General features: G+C 46.3%; 1 protein-coding gene across 7 annotated transcripts in view; it reads left to right on the top strand.

The window, feature by feature from the left end:
• Window positions 1-26,663, top strand: part of ATG4C (autophagy related 4C cysteine peptidase) — a 266,766-nt gene extending 240,103 nt beyond the window's left edge. For all 7 annotated transcript variants that reach the window (XM_085602413.1, XM_085602416.1, XM_085602418.1 and 4 more), the window contains one exon: window positions 25,755-26,663. In XM_085602413.1, the coding sequence (XP_085458539.1) occupies window positions 25,755-25,925 (171 nt within the window). In that variant the 3' untranslated portion in view covers window positions 25,926-26,663. The remainder of the gene's footprint in view (window positions 1-25,754) is intronic.
• Window positions 26,664-26,912: the final 249 nt, after the last annotated feature.

Here is a 26,912-nt window from a genome sequence, read left to right as displayed (position 1 = left end):
ATTTTTCAAAAACAAATCATCCATTTAGACACTTATATACCCATTTATTCTTCCATCGACCTTGAGATATACATATATAAAACATATGTAATTTTCAGAAAAACACACATTCACTGGATGATGTCATCAGTGATGTCATCAGTGAGGTAATTTGAGATGTCATCAGTGATGTCATGAGTGATGTCACTGACCATGTCATGAGTGATGTAATATGTGACGACATCCGCAGTGCATTGCGGTCGCGCGAGTTATAGTTAGCTGAACTAACTATAACGGGGGAATTTCAATGGTTTTGTACGAGTGAAAAGTCCAGCTACCTATAACGCCCCTGAAACCTATGGTTTTTTAAGTGAATTTGCAAGGTTTTTTAAATGCTAATTCCTAACTATAACGTGCCTGAAACCTATGTTTTTTTCAGTGAATATATATATATATATATATATATCTTACTAAATATTTGAACCCTTTCATGATTAACATAAACACAATAAGAAGACCATTGTGCAGGCTACGCCAGTGTAGAAACCAGAGGGACACTACTGTCCATGGCATCACAGTTGCCAAGGGCCAATAGTGGGTGGTAATGTTATTTTTGGGAGCTAATTCCCAAGTGTAGAGGAATGATTTCTATAAATCTGCCTCTGATTGGGCGGACAGTGAAAAAGGCGCAATGGGCGGTCTCTGCCGGGTCATTCCTGCCTGGGGTCCACTGGACCATGACAGGTTCCCGTCAATAGCCAACGAGGATCGTTCTAAACGGTTCTGTCGTTTAGACCATAGTTGCAGAATCCTTATAAAGCGTTAATATGTCAAACATGTTTTTCAGATGTGATAGAAGACATAGAGGGACGCCCTTAAGTAACGCCGAGCTCTTTTAAACGTGCTTTCTAGGCAACAGCACAACAGACCCACGGTTCTTTTAGAGACATCTGCTAAAAGGTGACCTTGTTGGCCGGGATTTGTGTTTTGTCAGAATGTTATTTTACTTTTAAAATAGTAATGATAGATACTTGTGCACAATTTCATCAGCTGTTTCCTGCATCGACTTAAATGATATGCTTTGGTTTTAATATTGTCATAGTGTTTTCTTTTAAATTGTTTTTATTTATTATATGCACGTCGACCTTTATGCCCCAAAACGTAGTCAAGTCGTAGATGTATGATTTGATAGGTGCGGATAACAGACCGCCACAGCAAACATTATGAAATCAAGTCATGAGACCCCGCTGTATTTATGTTTTTTAAATCGCCGTGAAAGCTCTGAATGTCTGAACTGAGCGGCACCGTGACCGCGACTCATTCGCTTCGGGCATTGCAGATTTTCTACGTTTTGTCTGTCTGTAAACTCTTTGTTTTTGCGACTTTTGCTCTATTGAAGTTGGGCGAATTGTGCTTTCTTGAGCAGCCCACAATTCTGCAAGAACTAATTAAAGCAAAGCAAAGCGAATCGCAATACGGGATAGATGTCTTCACGGCCATTAAACACTTTACGGAAATCAGGAAATAGGCCACTTAGCCAGAATTAATTAAATCCCTGCTAACGTGGCGCATTGAAATGTTTCTCTGCGGTAGTGGAAATATAAACGCGTTGATTTCATTGACTGTGCGACAACTCTACATGATTCGCGTCTCCTCGTCCACTATTTGATATAGGCGCTATAATGTAACAGCGTTTGTGAGTCGTCTTCGATAGTATCAGATTTTTATATTACAATTTTGATTTTCACTGCAGTGCCGTACACTTTCTCATCCATATACTTGTTACTGTGTACTAATACCCAGTACTCTGGAAAAAAACTTCAATCGTCATAAATAATAAATATCCGTGACTGGACATCTGTGTGTGACCTGCAGGTGGCGCTGTTGTAGTAGAAATGAGCGAAACAATGGCCCGAGTGCAAGAAACCCTTCTCAAAAGTACTTTGAGAGAGGCTATCCATTCTATGTCGAAATAAAGCAAATTGTGTAAAGATTGTAGCACAAACCTAAATGGAGGCAAGTAGGAGTGATGGGGCAATACCAGATTGGCGAATCTCCGCGGACAGGAGCCCTTCTCATTTTACTTGAACAAAAGATATTAATTTATAATAGAGCTGGTATTAGCACATGCAAATATATTTGAAGTTAAAAAAAGAAATCCCCTAAGCTCTTAGATTTCCTTTCATTTCTCAGCTGGCTGGAGGTTGTGCTTTGAAATGATTATTGAAAATAGACGTCGGCCGCAAAATAGTTACATACGGGTGAGCATCCAAAGGTGATAGCGCCGTTATTTACGTCAAACGGCGCGTTTTAAATACAAATAAAAAAATACTAACATCTTGAAAATGATTCTGTCTTTTAAATGTGTTTAATAAAAAATAAAATGCATTTGGAAATGCTTCAGCATGGTGACTGAAGCGCGAGCGTTCAGTGTGAGCACACATAAGCATGCCGGGTTTAGAGGTCGATTCATATGTATTTTAGTGGCAGTATTTTGATATAGTGCATACAGGGCCAAAGGGCAGATGGGCCGTTGATCAACATTTACCAAAACCGTTTAAAGTTAAAATGTGGTAATATCCGATTTAAAAAAGGATGGATAAAGTTTATTCCTTTCACTTTAAAATACATACCAGAATAAGACTCTGTACGCCCGAAATGTAAACTCATCGCTGAACACGGCAATCGTACTATTATTGGAACCTGTAAAACAATCAATGACCAAGCCAATAGGCAGGATCAATGGAAACTGGTCAAATCGTTAAATTCTTTATTTTTTACATTTTAAGACTGTGCCACAAAAAGGAAAACCTGCTTTTCCAAGGGTGATGGCCAAATAAGTATAATAAATATTTTTGATATAACAAAAATTATTGCATATAATTTAAATGGAACAGTACAGGCGCTTCCTGTCTTGCAGGTGTACTTACTACAGGTGTAGAACGTAAACCATTGACCGTCTTAATTGACCACATGGGAAAATATGATTTTATTGGTGCAGTGAAAAGTTAGTGTTGGCTTTGAATTCTAGTTACCTAAGGACTCACTTTAAACACAACAAGAGATACTTAAAGGAAAAATAAGGAATAGAAAAGAAAGCATTTAGAAAATGAAAGTATTGTCCCACCAAAAGTATCGTTTTTATGTGGATGTGCACGTGATCGATCTACAATGCCGCCACTCACGCTGCAAGACGGCAGATGGCTGAAGTGGACCGACTCGCTGCACAGCTGTATGCTGCGAAGACCAGAAGCGAAACGGGAAAGATCGCTGAACAGAAAATTGAGTGAGGAGAGCGGGCATTTATTTCTGAATTTTTTTCCCATAGGGTTTCTTATTTTATTACGCAAAATAGCTAAACTAGCTTTAGGCCAGACCTAAAAACCTTCACCTCACTTCATGCCTCAAGATTCAAGAAATAAGCACAGGGAACTAACCCAAAATTAAAAATAACCTTTCACTCTGAAAAAGGATTGTTTTCAGTTTCATGCATTTGCCAAACGTTCCAGGACCTGGGAGTGACCATTAAAAACACCTCACAAAGTCTGCTTTTATTCACATTTTTGATTCTGTGAATGGCCAACCACAAGGAGGTACTATTCGAAGTCTCAACAGGCCAACAAGCATTGGTAGGAAGATAATCTGTCTGCTTCATTATAAACCCTAAACCTTATTTCCTCAAAACTCAGCCAATGAAAGGTACTCCAAGCGGGAGAAGCAGAGTTAAAGTAATAACGCATAATGTTAGCCTCTGTCTTTAATGAAATTCTGATTCTCTTGGTATTTTATTTGGAGAATCGCTATTCTTGGCTTCTAAACATGAAGTTAAATGGAAGACTGACTTTAGAGGCCTTAAATCACATATTGCTCCTACTACGGCTACCTCAGTTTGAAACTGTACCAGCTACTGAACCATAGATATACAAGAGTGGACAGGTAAGACAAATGCATTGTGTCTTATTATTGAGTGCTGATATTGTGCTGTCCAACCATCTTTCCTTTATGGTCCCAGATTCAAGGATTGGAACCCAAAAGAAATCCCACTGAGCGAGCGAATGACCACACTTCCACGTTATGAAAGATCCATCAACTGATACTACCAAAATCAGGACTTCTGGTGAATTTGTTCTGCTAAATATGCAGATGTTATCACCAAGCTTGGGTGGCTCCTCTGTTTGCTGTATCTTTCAGTCTGAGACTTCAGTAGTTTTAGTCAGCACATGCTTTCTTTCCTCGAGATGTCATTGAAGCCCGCTGGTTTCACAAAAACGTAATACGTTAGTTTTTATTCACTTATTTAAATAAAGAAGGGATTTTAGATGCAATATGTTTAGTGGTAGTTTCAAATATTCAACAAATAACTCACTCACTCGCATGGTTGCTTGTATTCATTTAAGACTTGCAGAAGTAAAGGTTTCCTGAAATCACATAGTGAAATTGAAGTAAATTTACTAGTTTAAACCCCATTACGATTGAGCTGGCATGCCCAGTAGATTAGTAGTGGGTTGGGAATACAGATGTTTCCAGGAGAGGAACAGGGAGTTTGCCACTTTAAAAGGTACAGTAAACCCACAATAGCCGACAGTTATGAGTATTGACATTATCTTCGTGTTTTTCTCCTCTCTTGCCCACAGACTTTACAGCCAAATACGTTGAAGTGCACTTATGAGGTGCAAGAGTTCACCTGATATTTCTTATGGGTGTATTGGAAGATATTTCTTCACCAAGGATATTTTTCTGCTTGAGAAAAAAGTAAAGCACACATTCCTGCAGATGGCCCACCCAATCCACAAGGGAAATTTAAGTGAAGGACGAGTTCTCGTGGAAGACTAAGACTTTTATAAATTCCAATGAATTCTCCCTGTGATAGATGTGAATCCCTCAGACAGAAATACACTAAAATCCTGTGAATTAATCTGCGATGAGTAGATTACTACCTTCTTTTCAGGTTTGGGGAATCTACCCTATAGTTAACCTTCACGCATGTCTCTTTTAGGTGATTTTTCATACATAATAGAATCCTGTATGTAGTAGATTTGTCATGTAAGGCAACATCAGTGAATGACTCCATATTAATGGTAGTGAAAATTAGCCCTGGTTGATCATCTTAAATATTGCTTTCGAGCTGAGCTTGCATGAGGTGGGAATCCACAAAAGAACGCTAATGCCAGCTTGTTGTCTTGTGAACTCAATATTGGATGCCATCACTTTTGGTTGTGTAGGGGCGTGGCTTGGGCGCCGATGGCGATGGTCGCCTGAGAGCTCGGCTCCGGGACTGAGCCCGTGATTATCCTGTAAATCGGCGGCTGCGGGGCACCCCGACCCCCGCATTTTGGTGACCAGCCCGACGGAGGCCTGCCGGGGGCCCCGGCGCGATCGGCAAGAGCGGTGACCCGGTGAAAATCGCAGTTAAGGGAACTGCGGAGTGTGACCCAACATGGCGCCCGGACTTCTTTGTCCCCTTGGCCGGATCCGATAGACTGGAGGACCGTCGCTGACGGCGGGGCGCCCCTTGCTCGGCAATCTCCCGGTGGGGATTGAAGCTGGACATCGGTCAGAGTGGTCTCTTTCCCTGGGGATTACACTCGGATGAACGGATGCCCTCGCCGTAGCAGATTCCGCGCGGGGACAACTGGGGATCCCGACGGTGGCCCCACTCCCCGCATCGCACTTGGCTACTTTCTCCTGGCTGACCCACTCCCATGGGAGGCGCAACCCTTTGGAGCCGCGAGTTATCCGATAGAGCTGGTGACACTCGCTCCGGGACTCGGTCGGCCGTGTGGGCCTGCCCGGCCCGGCGACGATTGTCCCCGCCTCCTCCGCGGTGCCCCCGGACGACACGGTGGTGGCGCGGGCCGCGGCTGGGACGATCCAACGGGCCCTGGAGACGGGGATCTCCGGCACTCGACCTGAGGCCTAGCACCCGAGGGAGTCGTAGCCGGTGCCGACACTCGGGGACGCCTGCTCCGGGGCCCGGACGGAGAGCGGCCGACGACATGGGGAAACCTAGAGGCGCCAAGGGGACTGCCCCGGTCGTCTCGGACCTGGAGACCCAGGACAAGGAGGAACGCGGGGGCCCAGAGGAGGCCGGCGGTGCACCTCTGCAGCAGCAATTCGACCGCGTTTTGGAGGCAATAGCGACCACGCGCTCGGCCCTCCAGCAGGACATTGCCCAGGTGGCGACGAGCCTGGGTCTCCTTAGAGCGGACCACGGCAAACTGTCGGACCGGGTCAAGGAAGTGGAGGGCTCGGTGAAAACCTTGGAGCCGGCACAGCGCACCCTGGCCGCGGAAGTGAAAGAGGCCTTATCCCGGATCACGGTCCTCGAGCAGAGAGCGGAAGATGCGGAAGGCCGTAACAGGAGGAACAACATTCGTGTGGTAGGCCTACCGGAAAAGATCGAGGATGGCGACATGGTGGCGTATCTGGAGGCCTGGCTCCGCGACACGGTGGCCCCGGAGGGTCTGTCCTCCTTCTACACCCTGGAGCGTGCCCATAGAGTCCCGGCAAGGCCGCCGCAGCAGGGCCGTGCCCCGCGGCCGGTGGTGGCGCGGTTGTTGCACTTCAGGGATAGGGACCTGATCCTCAATGCCGCCAGACATAACGGGCCATTCAAAGTGGCGAACAGCCAGGTGAACATCTTCCCGGATTACACCTATGAGACTCAACGCAGACTGTTCTCCTTCCTGGCGGTCAAGCGCGAGCTCCGGAGCGAGGGCATCCAGTACTCGCTCTTCTACCCGGCGAGGCTCCGCGTAATTGTTGATGACAAGACCCAGTTCTTCGACACCCCAGAGGACGTTTGTCACTGGCTCGAACTATATAGAGCGGGGAAAGGTGGACCCGGCTCCTCGCCTCGACGGATGGCAGAGGCGAGGAGAGGCGGAGATCCAGGAGGCCTCGAGGTCTTGGGGGCCGATCGGGGGGTCCCTCAACTGTGGAGACATCGACGGAGCGGAGGGGAGTGCTGGAGGTGCTGACGGCGCTGTCTGGGTCGCGGGACGATGCCACTGTGGAGGAAGGGGTCCCGGGTGACGAGGGGGGTTCAACGGACTCCGAGGGATCTGTGCCGGACAGTGGTCATACGCCGGAGATCACACCACAATCGGTGGAGGACATCCTAGATGGACAGGGGTAGCAGGGTGTGCTTCTTCAGTTTGGGTGGGGGCCCGGCGGGGGGATGGCGGGGGACGGTAAGAGTTGCTGTCTATCGGAGTAGGATGGGTGGGGTGCCCTGGACTGGCCCCCTGGGGTTTTTTTTTCGTGACAATGTTTTGGGCTTGCTCTAGTCCTGGTGGCCTGGGCGACGAGGGCCCATTGCCTCCGTCCAGCCCGCACCTGGCCCTTAAGGCCTTCCTGTGGTGGCGACTGCAGGATTAGTAGGGTGTAGTGGGTTGTTAGCGAGTGTGGTTTGGATGGGAACTAGATGGTGCTATTTGGGTCCTGTTCTGGGGAGGGTGGATGGGGAGTTGATTAATTTTTGGGTTGTTCAGTTTTGGTTGGGGAAAATGGCCGCCATCAGTGCTGTGAGGATAGATGTCCTTGCATGGTTGGGACCCAGCTGGGGAGACTTTGCGAGACTGATATGGGACAATGGCTGAGGTTGCCAATCTGAAATGTGTTACTTGGAACGTACGGGGGCTTCATACAATGTCCAGGCGTCACAAGGTCCACGCTTACTTAGTGCGTAGGGGGATACAAATGGCGCTGCTACAGGAAACCCATCTGAACAAGGCGGAAGGGGCGGCGCTACAGCGTAGATGGAGAGGGCAGGTCTTTTGCACCTCGTACTCCGCGTATGCCAGAGGGGCGCTGATTTGGATTAGGGCTGGGGTCCCCTTCCAAGTCACGAACACAGTGATAGATCCAGAGGGGCGCTATGTGGCCATTTCGGGGACTTTGGGAGGGAGAGACCTCAACGTTTGCTGTGTGTACGCTCCTAATGTCGACCAGACTGCCTTCCTTTCCAGGTTATCGGGCTCGCTGGCCCACTGCCTCTCCGGGCCCATCCTGCTGGGTGGAGACTTCAATTCTGTAGTGGATGTAGACAATGACCGCTCGCACCCACCCCTCCCTGACTCTCCGGTTCGTCGTTTGGCTAGGGACCGTCGTGACTGGCAGACTCACTGGGGTCTAACGGACATTTGGAGGGCGCAACACCCCACAACTAGGGACTACTCCTACTTCTCGAGCCTCCATGAATTGCACGTTCGACTGGACGGATTTCTTGGCTCGCCCGAATTGGTTTCGGCGGCGGTCCGGTCTGAATATTTGACCAGAACCATTTCTGATCATAACCCCCTCTTGTTGGACCTTCGCTGGTTTCCCGGGGTACCAGCGGTGCCCACCTGGAAATTGCGTCCCGAGACCCTTGAGGACAGTGTCTTCAAGGCGGATCTGGGTGACACGATCTCGGAGTACTTCGCGTCCAACGGTGGCACCGCGAGCACGAGAGCGTTAGAGTGGGACGCTTTTAAGGTGGTGGTGAGGGGGTACTGCATTTCTAAACAGGTCGGGGTGCGGCGAGTTATCCTCGCAGACCTGGAGACAGCGGATCGGAAACTCCGCGAGTTGGAATTACGCCGCCCAGGGCGCCCAGACTTACAGGTACGCACGGCGGAGGCGAGAGAGGCGGTGGCGGCGGAGGTCGAACGGCTCCGCTGTTTTGACTATAAAGCCTATACGGTTCGGTCCATCGCAGAGGGGGATAGGTCGAGCGCGCTGTTGGCTTGGCTGGCCAACCCTACGCGACAGACTGCACTGACAACGTCAATGCGGAGGGCAGACGGAACCCTGGTGTATACTCAGCCTGCGATTCTGAGCTGCTACCGGCAATACTATGAGTGCTTATACCGCAGTCGCTCTGGCCGAGACCCTGAGCTGCTAGATAATTATTTACGGCCCCTAGAGATTCGAACAATGGAGCAGGAGGTGGCGAAAACCTTGGGGGCCGACATAGAACTGGGAGAGATCCGTAGCGCCATTAAAAAGATGGCGAGAAATAAGACCCCGGGCCTGGACGGGCTCCCTGTAGAGTTCTACGCGGCCTATGCCGACCTCCTAGCCCCTAGGCTGTTGGTGGTATATAAAGAGGCGAGGAGGCTGGGGCGTCTTCCAGGCTCGATGTGTGAGGCCTTGGTGGTCCCGCTCCTCAAGCCCGGCAGGGACTCATCCGATCCGGGGTCCTACCGTCCCTTATCGATGCTGACGGTGGATTATAAAATACTGAGCAGCATCTTGGCCACGAGGCTGCTTGGGCACATGAGTTCCTTGGTGCATGAGGACCAGGCTGGCTTTATCCCCAGGCGTAACACGACCATGAACATTCGCAGGTTGTGCCGCCTGCTTGGGGAACCGCTTGTAGACGCCCCGTGCCCGGTTGTCCTATCAGTGGACTTAGAGAAGGCTTTTGATAGCCTGGAATGGGACTACCTTTGCACTGTGTTGCGGAGGTTCGGCCTCGGGGAGGGTTTCGTCAGATGGACCAGGGTGCTGTACGCCTCGGCGTCGGCCAGGGTCCGGGCGGGACCGCTGATTTCCTCACGATACCCGGTGGAACGGGGCACGAGGCAGGGCTGCTCGCTGTCCCCACTGCTCTTTGCGCTGGCGGTGGAGCCTCTTGCGTTGCATCTCCGGTCGGGGGCCCATTACGCGGGCCTATGGACCCTGTCGGGCCCGCACTACGTCTCACTATACGCAGACGACCTGTTGCTCTTCCTAGAAGACCCGCTTGCTGCTCTACAGGGAGCTGCGACGGCGCTCACGGAGTTTGGGGAGGTCTCGGGCCTCCGAGTGAATTGGACTAAGACTTGTCTTTTCCCGATTCGCAGGGGCACCCCTACACCTGCTTTAAGTAGGGAGATTAGATGGGAACCCGACTGCTTCAAATATCTAGGGGTGTATGTTTATCATGAACCCTCTGGCCTCCTCGATGGGAACATTGCCCGGGGCATCCGGGCACTTCGAGGCAGTATGGGCTTTTGGGCCACGCTGCCGCTCTCGGTGGCAGGGCGGATTGCTCTGCTTAAAATGGTGGCGCTCCCCCGGATGTTATATTATTTCCGGACACTACCGATCTGGATCCCACCGACCACGTTTCGACTATTACGGTCACTGATAGTCGGATTCCTCTGGGGCTCGGGCCGCCGGCGGGTGGCCCTCAAGACCCTGATGAGGCCGAAGGAGGAGGGTGGGCTCGCGGTGCCGGAATTCGAAAAGTATTACTTAGCGGCGCAGCTCCAGACCTTCACCCAGGAGATCGCTCGGGAGTTCCGGGGCCCCGAGGATAGGAGGGGTACGGGTATGGCCAGGCATGTTCTCTCCTTCATAGTGATGAGGCAACGATTGGCCTTGCAGGACTTGTAAATGGAGGAGCGGACCGTTCGCCTGTGCTGGAACCGAGCTCACGCCCGGGGCCACCAGCGAACGCCGTATGCACCCGAAATACCGCTGGGGATGCTAACGGCTTTGCCCCATGGGGGTGATTGGTCGCGCTTGGCGACCTGGGAGGACGCAGGTCTGCAGCTCATCGGTGATCTATATGAGGACGGGACGATCCTGCCATTCCAGGAGCTCATTGATCGCTTCGGGATTCCCCGCGGCGACTTTTTGCTGCACTCGGCCCTTGTTCGAGCGATCCAGGCGCACTGGCGGTCCGGGCAGGCGGAACCCCCTTTATCCCCGGTGTGCCAATACGTGATGATGTCCGCGGGCACGGTAAGGGCGGTCACTTGCCTTTACGGTAGACTGCTCAACGAGGGGCTGGCTCCCCTCACCACCCTGAGAAACCGATGGGAGGAGGACATTGGCAGGGAGATCCCGGAGACGACCTGGGCTCAGTTGGTGCGGCGAGCCTGGAAGGGCACACGCCACGCCCGCTTTCAATTAGTCCATTATTATGTGCTCCATAGAGCATATTTGACCCCGGTGAAAATCAGGCGATATTTTGCTACGGCATCGGCGGAGTGCCCCAGGTGCCCGGCCCAGGAGGCGGACCTTCTCCACATGCTGTGGGCCTGCCCGGGACTGTCGGCCTATTGGGAGGAAGTGGGGAAGACCCTGGAGGAGACGACGGGGCGATCCCTTTCGTTGGATGCGGCGGTGGGTCTCCTGCACTGGTTCCCTCATACCCCCAAGAATAAAATATCTAGTAAATTCATTGATTTGGGGCTGCTCCTTGCTAAACGGGAGGTGACCAGGAACTGGAAGGCACGGGCCGGCCCGACGGGGAGCCGGTGGCACAGCGAATTTTTGAAGTGGGCAGCAGGGGAGAGCACGCTTAGATACCAGCTAGCTTGGAGGCAGCGTAACGAGAAGGCCGAGGAGACAGCGCTGGAGTGGGAGATGCTAGTGCAGGCCCTTAGGGATTATTGCGCCCCCGGCGACGCCGAACGTGAGGAAGCGGCGCGCCCCGAGTCCCATTAGATGGTTGCACCTCTCAGCTTTATTGGTTTTCCCTATGGGTCCTCTAGAAGATCCGGTTGCGGTTGATGCCGCGCGCTGATGGCGGGGGGGGGGGGAGGGGTTTTCCTGGGATTGGGGTGTTTTGAGGGTGGGGGGTTCTTTTGGAGTTATAGGCTTGTTTAGAAAAGCAGATGAAGGTCAATGGATCTTCCGGGCCAACCGACATCCTCCGGAGCCCCCATTGAATTTCGCCGCCCGACCCCCAGGGTTGTGGGCTGAATGGCTGTGTAAGCAACATCCGGAGGGGGATGGAGGGCTGTGTTTCAATGCTTTGGTTTGAGATATAATGTTGGCCGATCATGTAACGATTTACTGATTCCTGCAATAAAAATAATTTAAAAAAAAAAAAAAAAAAAAAAATCACTTTTGGTTGTGTATCTGTACTTGCACTCAGTTTTGATGCTAATCACCTCCTTGGTTTGGAGTAGATAATCCTCTTCCCTCTCAGAACTCGAATTAAAACATTTAGGTTGAACCCTGCAACTTTTCTTGTAGTAAGGTGTACTTCTGCTAAAATGTATTCAAAATATAACTTAAAATGTAAGTGAATTTAATTGACAAGTCATTTTTTATTTAAAAATACCATTATTTTATCTCGGATTTTTGAAAAACTTTCTTAAATATGTCCGCAATAAATTAGCAGCTTTGTAAGATTTCATACACCCAATCAGATGTATTGCATTCAAGTGTGATTGAAGCCCATATTTTATTACTATAGTTTGCAGAAAGCTTCATAGTTGTACTTCAAAAGAGAATGCGAACAATATTTGGCTTTACGTTGTCATCACACAAACAGCTTTCCCTTGTCTTAGCAATATCATTCACAGACACCTATTTTTCAAATAGGGTTTATATGGACACGCAAACGGAATAGTTCACCACAAAGGTGCCTGATGGAGCACTGCTTAGATATGCAAATGCTGAAGTACGTTCTTTAGCAGCGAATTGACTCTTCACCCAAAACATACCTTGCACCCTTGGTCCTACTCAGCATTAACCCAATTGAAATGTTATCCCGAAACACTTTTGTCATGGGAAATCTACTTTCAAAAATGGATATTATTTTAGATGTATGCTGCATAGATCCTTTTCCAATCTGTGTTTTCCCCTTAATCAATGCATTCTAAGAAACTTTGAAAAGTTTCTCAATAGTTTGGATCGTTGAGCATACCTAGCTGGGTGGCAATGATCTGCTGTTTAAAGAATAGTTAAGTTCCACTCTAGCCTCCTGCTCACAGGGTTGCATTCAGTGTCAGACCCACCAACCACATGACTATTGCTGCTTTACCTTTTTCCCAGTCAATTCTATCAGCTGTACTGATAAATTCTGCCTGTGAAGACCTGAAGGATTTTGTTTTCTTAAAAACCTGCAAGAAAGCGAACATTGATGGACCACTGCACCCTTGATTACATTCAAGTAGCACACCCTTTACTTAAAACGACCTTTCTTCAAAAATATTTATGTAGTCAGTAAAATGTAGCTTTGCTTTGAGTCATTCCAGTGTACCTTTGTGACTTCACCAGTTCCCATTTCGGCTGTATAATGATCAGAATGATTTTTATTTTTTACCACCAAAGGTAATCACTTGTTAGTTTTCCACGTAAACATTGAACTTATTCTGCTCACAATGAATTAAATCTCATTTTCTCTGAAAGCCCACGAATGAATAGCCTAAAAATACAAAATCAACTCTATAAAGCAGACACAGAACGTTGACTTTTCCTGTTTTAGCAGAAAAGGACATGGGGCCCAATGTAGTATCCCTCTTTTCCGACCCAGAACAGTTGGTTTGCAAACAGATGCAATTTGCAATGCGGCCTATGTACTAATAGATTATGTTGTAAAATGAACTGTATAATAAATATTAATTAGTCAGGGCACAATTTTCCACCCTATGTGGTTGGCTACATAAGCAGGGATGGTGGCCTGCAAGGAGCAGCAGACTTCCATTCCTGCATTCACAGTTGGATAACTTTCTTTTTAAAGCACCTGTGCCTCATAAAGGGACAGATGGAGCTTAATCAAAAGTTTATTTGTGGGGAAAACATAAAGTAAAGCAGACAGTGGTCCCACGGACAACTGTACTGCTTCCGCCCATACCACCCGACATGATTTCCAAGGTGCAAGCTGTCTCAAAAGGACAGCTTCCCGTTGCAAATCAATTGCCAACCCATTTGAGGTGTTAGCAACTGGTCAATATTTTGCAGTTGTGTTTGCAAACCATTGATACATGCCATTATAGCTAAGAGAGGAAACCCCTTTTAGGCACCCTTCCAATTGTGATTGAGAATGAGTTCGAAAACCCATTTTGTGACTTGCACTGTCATTTTATAGATGGCAGGATAGAACAAGCCCTTATCATTGAAAGACTTGGGCAACTGTAAGAGATAACGCCCAAACTAGGCTAGGGCCAAAGCACATCCCTGTTGTAGGCCATTCTCTTTTTCAAAGTATGCTTCCATGCATAGATTCAACCAAAATTATCAAGTTTTACTTGAACACATTTATGGTCATGTATGACTTGAATTATGGCCAGCAGGCCTATCACTATACAGTCTCCATAGACTGACCCGAGCACTTCCCTGTCAACCATATCAAAAGCTGCCTAAAGATCGATGAAGCCGCTAAATAACCTCTTAGCTAGCATGCTTCACCTATTTTCGGCCATATTGCTCTTAGGGCAAAGCCATGGTTGACCGTACTGTATACTCGGCAAAAACGCCTCTGTTCATATGGTTTCAGTTTGTTGTATATAGCCATACCTAGCCAGGATCATTTTTGTCTACAAGATGACTAACCCATTTAAAATACAAAATAAATTATATTTTGCAAGACTGTTTTTTGCTCGTTTTCATACATTGGCTTAATGGTAGCTCCCTTCTAACTATCTGGAATAACCCCTGCAGTTGTGGGGCATATTGCGAGACTTTATAACAGGACACAAAGTGATTTGCCTGGACCTGTGATCCTTGATACTGACACAGATAAGCATCTCATTATTTGATTCTGAAGACGTATCCTACACAAATTCCTCCTCTACTGGTAATACGTCAAAAGTTCCTAAATAAGATGCCAAAGTTATCAGTCCATATAATTTCAGTAGAAACGCTATCCAGGAATCCTCAGAAATAGAAAATTCCAAATGTAATATCTTTGAAATACAACAGGAATTTGCAACATGCCAACACTTCTGTAGAGTCTCTTCTGGAAGAACCTTGTTCATATTGTTCCTTTTCCTTGAGTCCTAAGCAATCATGTTGGTTGAGGTCTGTCACCAGCAAGCATCATATGAGGCTTTAGGTCTTTAAGACACAAGTGCAATTGTTTAGCTGCACTTAAAGGAGAAGTATAAAATCTACCCCTCCCTTCCACCCAGTTACTGCGAGTATTCAATTAATTTCCTCTGCTGCTGCATATAGGAATTCCTTGTTTAACAATATTTATTCCTGCAGTCACTACCTGAGTGATGTAACTGATGTAATTTAACATATTTATTTATTTATTTATTTATTTATTTATTTATTTATTTATTTATTTATTTTGCACATTTATAGAGCGCTCTGATACCCGGAGGTGTCCTGGCGCTAGAAAGATAGACTGGTGTGTTGAAGCGTGCTTACTGAGTGAAGAGCCATGTTTTTAGACCTTTTCTAAAGGCCATCAGATTCTGGATTTGTCTAAGCGCAAGTGGAAGTTTATTCCAGGCCTCTGCGGCCCCAAGAGAAAAACTCCTGCCTCCCCAGCGAGCTCTTTTAATTCTGGGGACCGTGACCAGCGCCAGTTGTCCTGACCTCAGGGTTCTTGCTGGTTTATGCCAGCGGAAAAGAGATTTCAAGTGCCTAGGTCCCGAATCGTGGAGGGCCTTAAAGACCATACAGACTGCCTTGAAAATGATTCTTTTACGGACCGGCAGCCAATGAAGCTTGACCAGCTCCTGAGATACCGAGGCAAATTTGGGTGTGTCAGTGATAAGGCGAGCAGCTGCATTTTGCAGAAGCTGGAGTTTACTTAATACGCTCTGCTGGGCGTTTAGCATCAGGCTGTTACAGTAGTCTAGGCGTGAGAGCACTAGACCCGTAACTATTGTTTTCCTGTGTTTCTTCTCAAGATAAGGCAATATTTTCCTGATGGTTTTGAGTATGAAATGGAGGGAGGAGGAAAGAGCATTCACCTGGGCTTTAAAGGTCAGGGAGGTATCCACCAGAATACCGAGATTTCTCACTTTGTCCACCGGAACTGGGAGAGGTCCCATTTCGTCTGGCCACCATCTCGGGGACCAAAAGTTGTCTCTGTCCCCAAAGAGCAGAACCTCGGTTTTTGAGGAGTTCAGCTTAAGGCAGCTTTGTGCCATCCAGCTGCCAACTTCAAGCATGCAGTTTCTGAATCTATCGGCGGTATTTTCTGTGTTACCGGGAAGGAGGGACACCACAATCTGTGTATCATCGGCGTACGCCGTGAGTTGAAAGCCGAATGATCGAATCACCGGGGCGAGGGTGGACACATATACATTAAAAAGGGTTGGGCTTAACGAAGACCCCTGAGGAACTCCGCAAGGAAGCGCAAAGGAGTGAGATTCGTGGCCGCCCAGCACCACTGTCTGGGATCTGTCAGACAGGAATGCTTGTAAGATTTTTAAAGCCTTACCCTGAATTCCACATGCCCTCAACCGGTCCACCAGAAGCTTATGGTGGACCGTATCGAAGGCTGCCGAGAGGTCTAATAGGATCAGAGCTGCTCTGCCCCCTGTATCCATCACCTGCCTGATATCTTCCATAGATTTGATCAGGGCGGATTCCGTGCTGTGCCCCTCTCGGAAGCCGTGTTGGGAAGAGTCCAGTACATCCGCCGAATTGAGGAAGGCACTAAGATGTGTATTCAAGTAACCTTCTATTATTTTGGCCGGGAGTGGGAGTCTGGCAATCGGGCGATAATTGTTCATCTCCGTGATGTCAAGATTGTTTTTTTTTAGCAGGGGTAAGATGGAGGCTTGCTTCCAACTAGAGGGATATTCCCCTTTCTCCAGCATCTGATTGAAGAGGGGGGTGAGACCCCTGGCAATTGCGTCTGGTGCAAGTTTAGTTATTGTTGTGGGGCAAGGATCATGAGGGGAGCCTGATTTAATTTTTAGTAGGCGACTTCTCACTTCTTTTTCCGTGATGGGCGGGAAATATAGAAGCGTGGGTTCAGGTCTGGCGGGATCAAGGGCCTCCCTCGGTGAAGAGGTCATCACTATACTATCTAAGGGGAGAAAGATGTTTTCCACCTTTTCACGAAAGAAGGTCGCCAAGCTTTCGCAGAGTGAGAGGCTTGCTGGGATTTCAATAGGTTTGGGGTTTGCTAAGGAAGCGACCGTGAGGAAGAGTTCTTTAGGGGTATTGGTTGCCTCTTCTATCTGTCTCGTGAGAAAGGCTTTTTTCGCTTGAAGGATGGATTCCTTGTAACGCCTTTGTTCCGAATTAAGCGTTTTTTTGTCAGCTGCTCTATAGTGCATGCGCCAGATTTTTTCAAGTTTTTTGCACCTTATTTTATGTTCCCTTATTTGATCTGTGAGCCATGGGGCGGCAGGCTTGGCCCGAGTGGTGTGGATGGTTTTAGGGGGGGCTAAGAATAAACAAGCCCGGTCCAGCCAGGTAGTATAGGTCTTAGCTGCTTCCTCCACATTGTTCGGAAGGGGGGGTAATGTAGTGTTTAGTGTGTTATCTAGCGAGTCCCCAGTGATGTTTTTCCATTTTCTCGCTAGTTTCGGGGTGTTTCTCTTGTTGACTGGTTTTTCATAAATGGTGAGAGGAATAGAGAAGTGGATTGCTGAATGGTCAGACCAGAACACTGGTAGGACCGAGGAGACTTTCAAATTGAGCTGACTAGAGAAGATCCCGTCTAGGGTGTGTCCTGCTCTGTGAGTAGGATCCATTACTAACTGTGGCATGTCGATCCCAGTCAAAAGATCAATAAGATCCTGGGTGTCGGGAGATGTTTTGCTTTCCAGATGGAAATTAAAATCACCCAGAAGAGTGAATCTTTGGGAGCAGGCTACAGCTTCTAGTAATTTACTCAAGGCTGCTAGAAATCTAGTTTTCTCGCCCGGGGGCCTATAAACAAGGCATCCTATGAAAGACTGGTGATTAGAAAGGGTAAAGTTGAATAGCAGAGATTCCTCTAGGTCAGAGGGACCGGGTTGAAAGGAGCCTCTGATGTCTTTATGATATATAATGGCTAGGCCGCCCCCTCTCCTTTTGTCCCTATTTTGGGTGTAGCAGATAAAGTCCTGTGGGGTGGCTTTAACTATATCTGGACCTGATGCTGCGTCGGTCCAGGCTTCCGTGATGAAAGCAATTTTTATGCCTGCGTCCTGAATGTACTCGGCGACTTCTAAGCTATGCTTAACTAGAGACCTTGTATTAAGGAGGAGGCATTTAGTCAGGGGGTGGTTGGTTATTGGACAGGTGAACTGGTCTCTTAGTTGCGTAATTGGTAGCCAAAGAGGTTTGAGCAAATGTGACGAGCACTTGGGGCAGTGGGAGAGTGTGGGAGGGTGATTGGTCCCAGGTTCCCAAATGTTGCAGTCCTTACCGGGAGATACGATGTTTAGTGCTAGCAGTTTGTCTGTATTGTAAACAAGCCTGGGTAAGGGGTGAGGCGTGGGAGCAGCAGGGGGGCTGGCCCTGGGCGCGGGTCCGGCGCGGACGGGCGCAGACGGGCTCGCCTTCGGCGCGCCGTCGGCGCGCCCGCTGCGCTCGTCCGCTGCGCTTCCTCGTGAGGGGGGCCATATAAAGGAGGAAGGGCGGGAGGGGCGGAGCACTGCACTGCTCGGCCGGCTCCCAACCCAAAATAGCGGTACCCTCGGGAACGGAACGCCTCCAAACGGGGGTTCGAGTGCCCAGAACAGAAAGTGCGGAATTTAAGAAGTTAAAAGCAGACACGAGTGAGCTTTACTAAAATAACAAGTGAGATTAAAACAATTTACAATTTATTTTCCAACAATACTAATCTGTTCTAAATGTCCCGGCTTCCGCCTCAGGACGCTTGCTTCACACACCGAGACTGTCAAGTCAGTCTCCGGCAGGAAGCGCCAAGTTTTTAAAGGAGGGAGGGCGGGAGGGGCGGAGCACTGCACTGCTCGGCCGGCTCCCAACCCAAAATGGCGGTACCCTCGGGAACGGAACGCCTCCAAACGGGGGTTCGAGTGCCCAGAACAGAAAGTGCGGAATTTAAGAAGTTAAAAGCAGACACGAGTGAGCTTTACTAAAATAACAAGTGAGATTAAAACAATTTACAATTTATTTTCCAACAATACTAATCTGTTCTAAATGTCCCGGCTTCCGCCTCAGGACGCTTGCTTCACACACCGAGACTGTCAAGCGATGTACATACAACTGAACACATATCTCTCTTGTCTACAATAGTAAAAATCAATTCCTTCATCTCCATGTTAAATTTGTTACCAGGTGACAGAGTTTTTTATTTGCATATTCCTTAACTATTATTCCCAGATATCAAGACAGGTCTATGCAACAGGTTGCCATTTTCTGCTGTTGCGACAAATTAGCCATGTTCCCCCTAAATTCATGGTGTTGCCAGTGAAGATCTTTCTCAGTCTTTGGACAATATCTTTGGAAGCCCATTGTACTTCTGAAACTTTTAATCAAACATTCAATTTGTCCTAGTAGAAAATTCACTTAATTAGTGCAAACAAAACGAGCACAGAAATTGATATTGGATCAGACTTGATCATTGGTGAGAGTGTCTGTTTATTGATGGGTGAATGTGTGTAAATGTGTGATTGCTAGGCTTGATGAATATATGAATGGGTGAGTTTGTGTGTGTGTATTTGTGGATGGATGGATGGATGGGTTGGTGAATAAGAGGGTGGATGGATAGCTAAATCTGTGAGTGGTTGGGCGAGTTGATGGGTAAGACTATTAGTGAATAGACGGGACAGAAAATGAAGGGATAAGTGGATTAGTGAGAAGTGAATTGATATGTTCAGTGTGTAGCAAAAAGAGTGGATGGATGGATTGGGTGTGGGGTGGATGGATGTGAGAATTGATTTATGAATGAGTCAGTAGACAGTTGATGGCTAAATGAATGAATGGATGAGTGAATGTATCAGTGATCGAATGAATGATTGCCATGCAGGGCTATACTTAAATGTTTTTAAGCCCTGGGGAACAGATGGGCACAGTGCTGCTGGGACATTTAACAAACCAGCAGTGTAGGGTAGCATTCTACAGAGAAGTGATGTAGGCAGTGTAATATTTTTAATCCTGCAAAGGCTGGGGTTGGCAGGCCCCCTCAGACTAGTGCTGGAGGCGTTTGAAGTCTTACAGGGGACACCATCCCCAGAGACCTGCAGCAGCTCATGGTAGCCCACTTCTTGTGCTGCCTGTATTCAGGGCTGCAACTCGGTGGCAGTAGATGTCAGATAGAAGAGCGAGGCAGAAGAGGATGCTACTGGAAGAAAAAGAGCAGGCCAACTTGGTAGACTTGGTGACAAGCAAGACAACTATCAAAGCTGCAAGTCTGTGACATCATACAGCCAAAAGATGCCCACGGAAAGCGTTGCAACAATCTTCGAGTTTGTAGACCTTTCAAAGGCCAGAACCGCACGTACATGTATGAGGGTTTCTTATGAAAGGTACCAATCTTTTTTGACCCTCGTGTCACAAGTACAAGTGGTCCATTCCGCCCCCCCCCTTTTTTGATCTTTGTACTCTATCTGGAAGCTGAATGGATTATTGTTTCTCCCTCCCTCCCCCTTGTGATTAAATACGGTGAAAGCAGCGTGCAGCTGTGGGAGCTAACCACTACTACGGACTATCCATATCCTCACTGGAACAATCTCAGTTGAAAGGATTAGAAAATATACAACTACAATCGGAACAGCTCCGACCAACACATCTTATTACTACATGAACAACCATGGCAGATAACCCAGGCCTCAGTTACACTGATGAGGATATCCGTGAAATCCTATCAGCAGCCCCTCTATTTCAAAGCAATGTACTAACACAAACTCTGGCTCAAACAAACAAATGGGAAGAACTAACTGAAACAAAAAGAGAACAGGGCAAAACAGCTATACATGGCCTTATCATGACAGAATATCTCCACGCCAACGCTGTCCCAAGAGGCCTCTGGGTACATAATGACCCCCGCATTTTTCTCCAAGACTGGTCTTCTATCTCGTGGTGATGCACACAGGACTATCTAGTCCTAATAATAAAAACGGCAACAAGACTATCAGAGGCTCTAACGGTAAAGATCCAAATAAGTGAGGCAAAGTGAAATACAACAGTACACATTTCTGTGTATAAAAAAAGATTGGAAGAAATTAACCGCGAGATAAATGAAACAAAAGATTTTATCACCTAGAATAAGATACAGAAACTGGGAAAAAGATCTCAAACATTTCTCACAAGAGAAAATGCATCCATATTCTAAAGATGACTACGCTGTACCAACCATGCTTACCCAATTATCATGGCTGGATGAACCCATACCACCAAGGGGCGCTTTGATGGGACCTCAGAACATGCAACAATCGCCTTTTTTAGGAAGAGGCCAAAATCCCCAAAGAGGAAGAAGGAAAGGAGTAACCTGGAGCGAACAGCAACGCCAAGTACTGACATGCAGCATGTCCAAGGAGACACCAGGACCAAGCTCAGCGAATCGCTAATAGTAAATTTGATGAACACCACCCTAACAGAAGATCAAGTACAGATTCTAAACAAAGGTTTGGGATTTGGCCCAACTCCAACACTGGACACCTTCAAACTACGATGCGAACTGGCAGAATTCTGTAGGAAACTAAAATTGAAAGCTTTCTTCACTGGGAAGGATGACCACACACCGGAGACCGACACCAACCTGAGATGCAAATCGACCTTCTGCCCTCCCAAACATTTGGTACCTATAGAAATACACGCCTTTGTACAAGCAATCATGAAGGAAGCAGAGGAAGTTCACAAGACCTTCAAGAAACCCTTCTTCAACATCACAAAATGTGAGCAACAGGCACTGGACCAACTCAGGAAGAATAACAACATAATAATTAAACCCGCGGACAAAGGGGTGGCATAGTCCTGCTGGATAAGGATGGATACAACAAACAATGCCTGGATCTCCTCTCCGACGATAAATTCTACAAAAAGATCATGACAGACCCTACGACCAGATTACAACGCACCATAGACCTGATGGTGGAAAAAGCGGAATTCAACTCGTGGATCACACAAAATGAGGCAGATTACCTCATCACAAAGAATCCCAAGGTAACATGCTTCTACTCATTGCCGAAAACACACAAAAACAGATTCCCACCACCTGGATAACCCATTGTCTCCAGGATAGATTCAGTACTGGAACCATTGCCCCAGTTTGCTGACCAGTTCCTAAGACCACTGATTCAAAAAACACCGATATACCTGAAAGACACCCGGGACCTGCTCAACCAACTGACAGGACTACCTTTCAACAGCGACGAGATGTACCTTGTAGACCGGGATGTAGAGAGCCTCTACACGAGTCTCCCACAAAAAGAGACTTTAGAGACTCTAGAGAACATCTTGTTCTCTGTACAATGGGAATATAAAACACCGAGGCATTTTGTTCTGGAATGCTGCAGACTAGCCTTAACCGAAAATGTATTTGACTACAATGAGACACTATATGTACAGTGCCACGGAACATCCATGGGCAGCACTTTTGCACCATCGGTGGCAGGCCTCTACGTGTGCAATTTTGAGAACCACACATACTGAATGACCAGAATCCTTTCTTCTCCAAGGTATTATTCTGGAAGCGATATATTGACGATATCATCGTGTTTTGGAATGACACTGGTCAGAATTTACAGAGCTTCATCAACTGGATCAATACCAGAGATGAATGCCTTAAATTCACCCATGCATCTGATAGATTTCCTGGACATTACCATCTTTGTAGAGAACAATAGCATCCAGACAAAAACATACTACAAATCCACTGCTTAAAACAGCCTACTATCCTACAAAAGTTTCCACCCAAGAACCTTAAGGGACAACCTACCTTACAGCCAGTTTTTACGTCTCAGACGCAACTGCAGTAAATTAAGTGACTATAAATTACAAGCAAATGACTTGACCCAAAAACTGGCACGAAGAGATTACCCAAAAGGAACTATACATAAATGCCAAAAAAGAGCAAGACACCAACCAAGAGATTGCCTTTTGAACACAATGCCGAAGGAACCCCCTGAAAATATGGTCACTTGTGTTACAACTTACAATACAGCAACCAACGCAGTCAAGAAGATCATCAACAAAAACTGGAAGTTTTTCACCTCAGGCAGCCTGAAATGGCCGAAACCAAGATTTGTCAATAAAAGAACAAGAAACCTGAAAAACATCCTGGTGCACACACGTCCTGCACCCAGAACCCAAGTGGAAAGCATTACTGCATCCTGGAACATGCCTCCAATTACCGGACACTACCCATGCGGCTCTTGTGCAGTTTGCAAGCTAACTACGGCAACAAAAACTTTACAACTCTCCGAAAATCTGATTATGGACACAGCGGCAACACACTAATTGTAATTCAAGTCACGTGATCTACATGATCACGTGCCCCTGTGGCCTGAGGTATTTTGGGATGACCAGCTGTAAAGTTAAATTATGGATTGGCGAACACAAGAGCAACATTAAATGCAAGAGAGCAACAACAAAAATGAGTAAACACTATATTGATTCCAATCACACAATAGATTAACTGAGCTGGACAGTTATCGAAATGCTCACTACCAAGAGTCACAATGCGGAACAAGTACTTTATGAAAAAGAACAACGTTGGGTCCATCGCCTACAGACGAATGTTCAAGGACTGAACGACGACATACCCTGGCACCATATATAATACCTTATTAACAATAACACTAATTACTTGATGACCTCAAATAGTGCCCCCCCACCATAATTTTTTTTACCGACAACACAACACGACATGGGCCCTTAAGTCGGCTATTTAGGAACACTGCGTCAAACTCACAATATTCTAACCTGACTGTCACTAAGACATAACATAAAAAATGCTGGTGTTCTCAGAACCGAACTCACTATTCAAAATTACTCAACTATCGCATACGATTTTTATCACAGTGAGGAAATATGTACCCTCTCTATAATATCGTCTTTTATTGTTTGCATACTAAGCACTTCACATCAAGTCTTCACATTATGGCAATTACAATAAATTACAATAAATTCCTGCTCGGAACGGGCCCACGTCACCGAGGACACCGATTCCAGAGCGAGCACAAGTAAGGACTCCTGCAGCTGCAGGTGAGGAGAGCAAAAAAGAAAAGCTCCTACGCCAGACTTGGGTAAAGTAAACACTAACAGCCTTTTTCCCAACGATAGAAAGCTGGGAGAATCTTGCCGGTCCCCCCGTGGAAGTCCCCAACAAGGATTCTGAGGTAATTTGAGCATTTGTAATAATGAAACCGTCATGCGTCAACTTTTCCCTGCCGTTTTTTTAGTATATGGCCACGTCACCACCAATGGCGGCTGCTACTAGAAACCATCATTTGTTTTCATGGAAGTTTTAATGCGTAAATCAGTGTGCGCTATCCTGTCTATTACCAACAGAGTTGAGAGCCCTTTAAATTAGACAACAGTCATCGCATCAAACAACAGTGTGCTACTCTAATGCAAACCAATGCACGCTGATTAAGCCATAGTCATTACACTTCAAAAGGGTTACTAAACATAAATTTCAGTTACCATTTGCCTCTCCCCATACCGACTATATAGAAGCATGATGGCACAACAACCTAGTTCGTAGATTCTTTTGATACAAACGTGAGACACAACATGCCCCCCTCTTTCGAACAATGTCATTTTAATTCTGAAAACTACCTCTTGTGTTGTAACGTAGTAATGAATAGATACTTTTCAATTGCTGAAAAGCATGAGGTCAATAATTCTGACCCATTGTAACGATTAATTTTGCAGCATCTCGCAAGTGAAGACAGAAAGCACTGTAGGAACTGTTTTCACTGTTTTCTGTCCTTTGTTTCCAAAAAACTATAGGTACTTTTTGACCTGAGACATTGAGTGATTAAAATATAATCGACTCCTAAGTGCCGCGCAATAGCAACAGCTCACTTTCACTGGTGCTGAAGAAAGCCCCCTAGACCCGGCTGGGCATAATGGGGCTGAAACATGTCGACCTCACATATGGACTTCACTAGTGTGTAAGATTAGTAGCACGATCTACACATGCACACCCTTTGTTTTAACTTCTTCTACATCCCCACATAATCAATAAATTTACCAAAATGAGGATGCAGAAAGAATGTTAACCTCACTTCACACTGAGCACTTTATTTTCCCCCTTTATTTGGTCTCTGTAATACCAGTGGTTTCACCTCCAGGTGGAGGTCAGCATACCAAAAGACAACCCTATGATGATGCGGTCACGTTACGATTAGGCGGAGAACCAAGATATACCGCCTTCCCACCCACATATGTGTATGAGGGTTTTTTATGAAAGGTACCAATCTTTTTTTACCCTGGTGACACAGGTACAAGTGGTCCATTCCCCCCCTTTTTTGATCTTTGCAGAACCGCACTAAGCCTACTGAAGCAAACAGCACAAAGGCTACTGAAGTAAAGGGGAAGAAAAGTAACAACTAATGAGGCTTATTACAAGGCCCCTGATGAGCCCGTATGTCTTAGGCAGGGTGATGAGCCTCGCAACATCTCAGAAGAAAATATCCCCTTGTAGTTGAATAAAAAAAATCAGGCACAACCACTAGGAAAATGTAAGCCCAGTCAGTGTAACTCAGGTGATCGCGAGAAATAGAGCCCGATATGTTAAAGTTCTATTCGTACTCAGCCTATGAAGGACGTACCCCCGCAATTACCCTGCAAGTCCACTGACATCGGGTCTTGGCGATTCACCATTTGTGGGACTGAGCTGAAGCTCTCCCATAAGCCAGACCCAAGAACAAATGTTTAAAAGCTTATTCTTAAGCCCAGACATTTCCAAGGCGGAAAGACTAGACCAGTCCAGCCTGGTATGCTTTATTTCTTATGCTATTGGTAAACCGTTTACTTACAGCAGCTGCACTTATTTTATCAGAATTCTTTTTAATAGAAAATTGTCCATCAGCCGGATGTTTCTTGTCAAGAAAGCTTCTTTGTGATAATCCAGTATAGAGCTGTGTTCGCCTGTAATCCAATTGTGATGTGGGCTGGCACAGATAACATTTGGTACTGCACTGCTTTCATGTTTTTATATACATTACATTAATGTTCTGGTTGTTCCATTCTAGGTGCTGCATTCTTCACCCAAAGAGAAATATCCTTTATTTACCTTCGTAAAAGGTCATTCCAGGGACTATGATTTTGACTGCACCCCAGCCCATGAACAACATCACGTTTTGTGCCAGGATGAAAGCTCGCGATTACAAAGATTTAACACCGATGAGTTTGTCTTGCTTTAGAGACGCTTTATCACTGAATCTGGGCAGTTTTCCAGGAGGACATTCACCCGCAGAAAAACACAAGCAACACTAAAATGTTTTTTTTTCTTTTAAAGATTTTAATATTTTTAACAATGGATAAGCTGGACCGTGATGCCATTTGCAAAACTCACAACTGTAATTGTGTTAATGGCAATATAATTTTAGGAGATGGAGTTTAAATTTCATTTTTTGTGTTTCACTATCCAAGATGAGTCCTTTTTTATTTCAGACAGTAATTGTTAGCAGTAATACTGATTGATGCAATTATCCCAGCCAAATTGTGAGTTAGGACACTACATAAGACGTGTAATATGATTTTATAATGGCCGCTCGTTAACGTTAGTGTTGGATCTTAGAATATAAAATATTGCCATTTTTTTACACTATTTTAGCGCTGTAATGCTTTAATGTTAACTAATGTAACTGGGCAAAACCAATTATTACCCGGTAGATGGGAGCAGTGTTTGTTTCCTATCTCAACATTTGGGTTTTATGAGAATGTAACTCCGACTTTTGCAGTTTTGAAATGGCACTATAAAATAAATTGGGATGAAAGGAGCTAGAAGGAAAGGAATGTCTGTAAATAGGCTTCAGCCGCCTCTATACAGCACTGGTCGTTACCCTTCAGAGACTGATTTAAAAAAAAAATGTTTTTATTATAACTGCAGGGCTATATGTAACATCTGGTTTAGATTTCATTAAAAAGAATTAAACAAAGACTTATTTTTCTTCTGGTATTTCAAATGCGTTTATAAAAGCACCTATGAAGTGTATTCTCATTTGAAAAATCCCTGCAGTTTGTGAACCTAATGCCCGAAGCAACTTATTGGTGGATCAGATCTGTGCATTTTGTACCATTCCCCCAGAATGCCTGTGTGGGTTACAGAAATGCATTTCATGCATTACTGGCAGTGTCAAGATGCTGCAGAATTGAGGAAATGGGAGGGGTGACGTGACGTGCTTGAG

The sequence above is a fragment of the Triturus cristatus genome, chromosome 4_2, assembly GCF_964204655.1.
Source record: "Triturus cristatus chromosome 4_2, aTriCri1.1, whole genome shotgun sequence".
NCBI lineage: Eukaryota > Metazoa > Chordata > Amphibia > Caudata > Salamandridae > Triturus > Triturus cristatus.
This window is presented reverse-complemented; position numbering and strand designations above follow the sequence as displayed.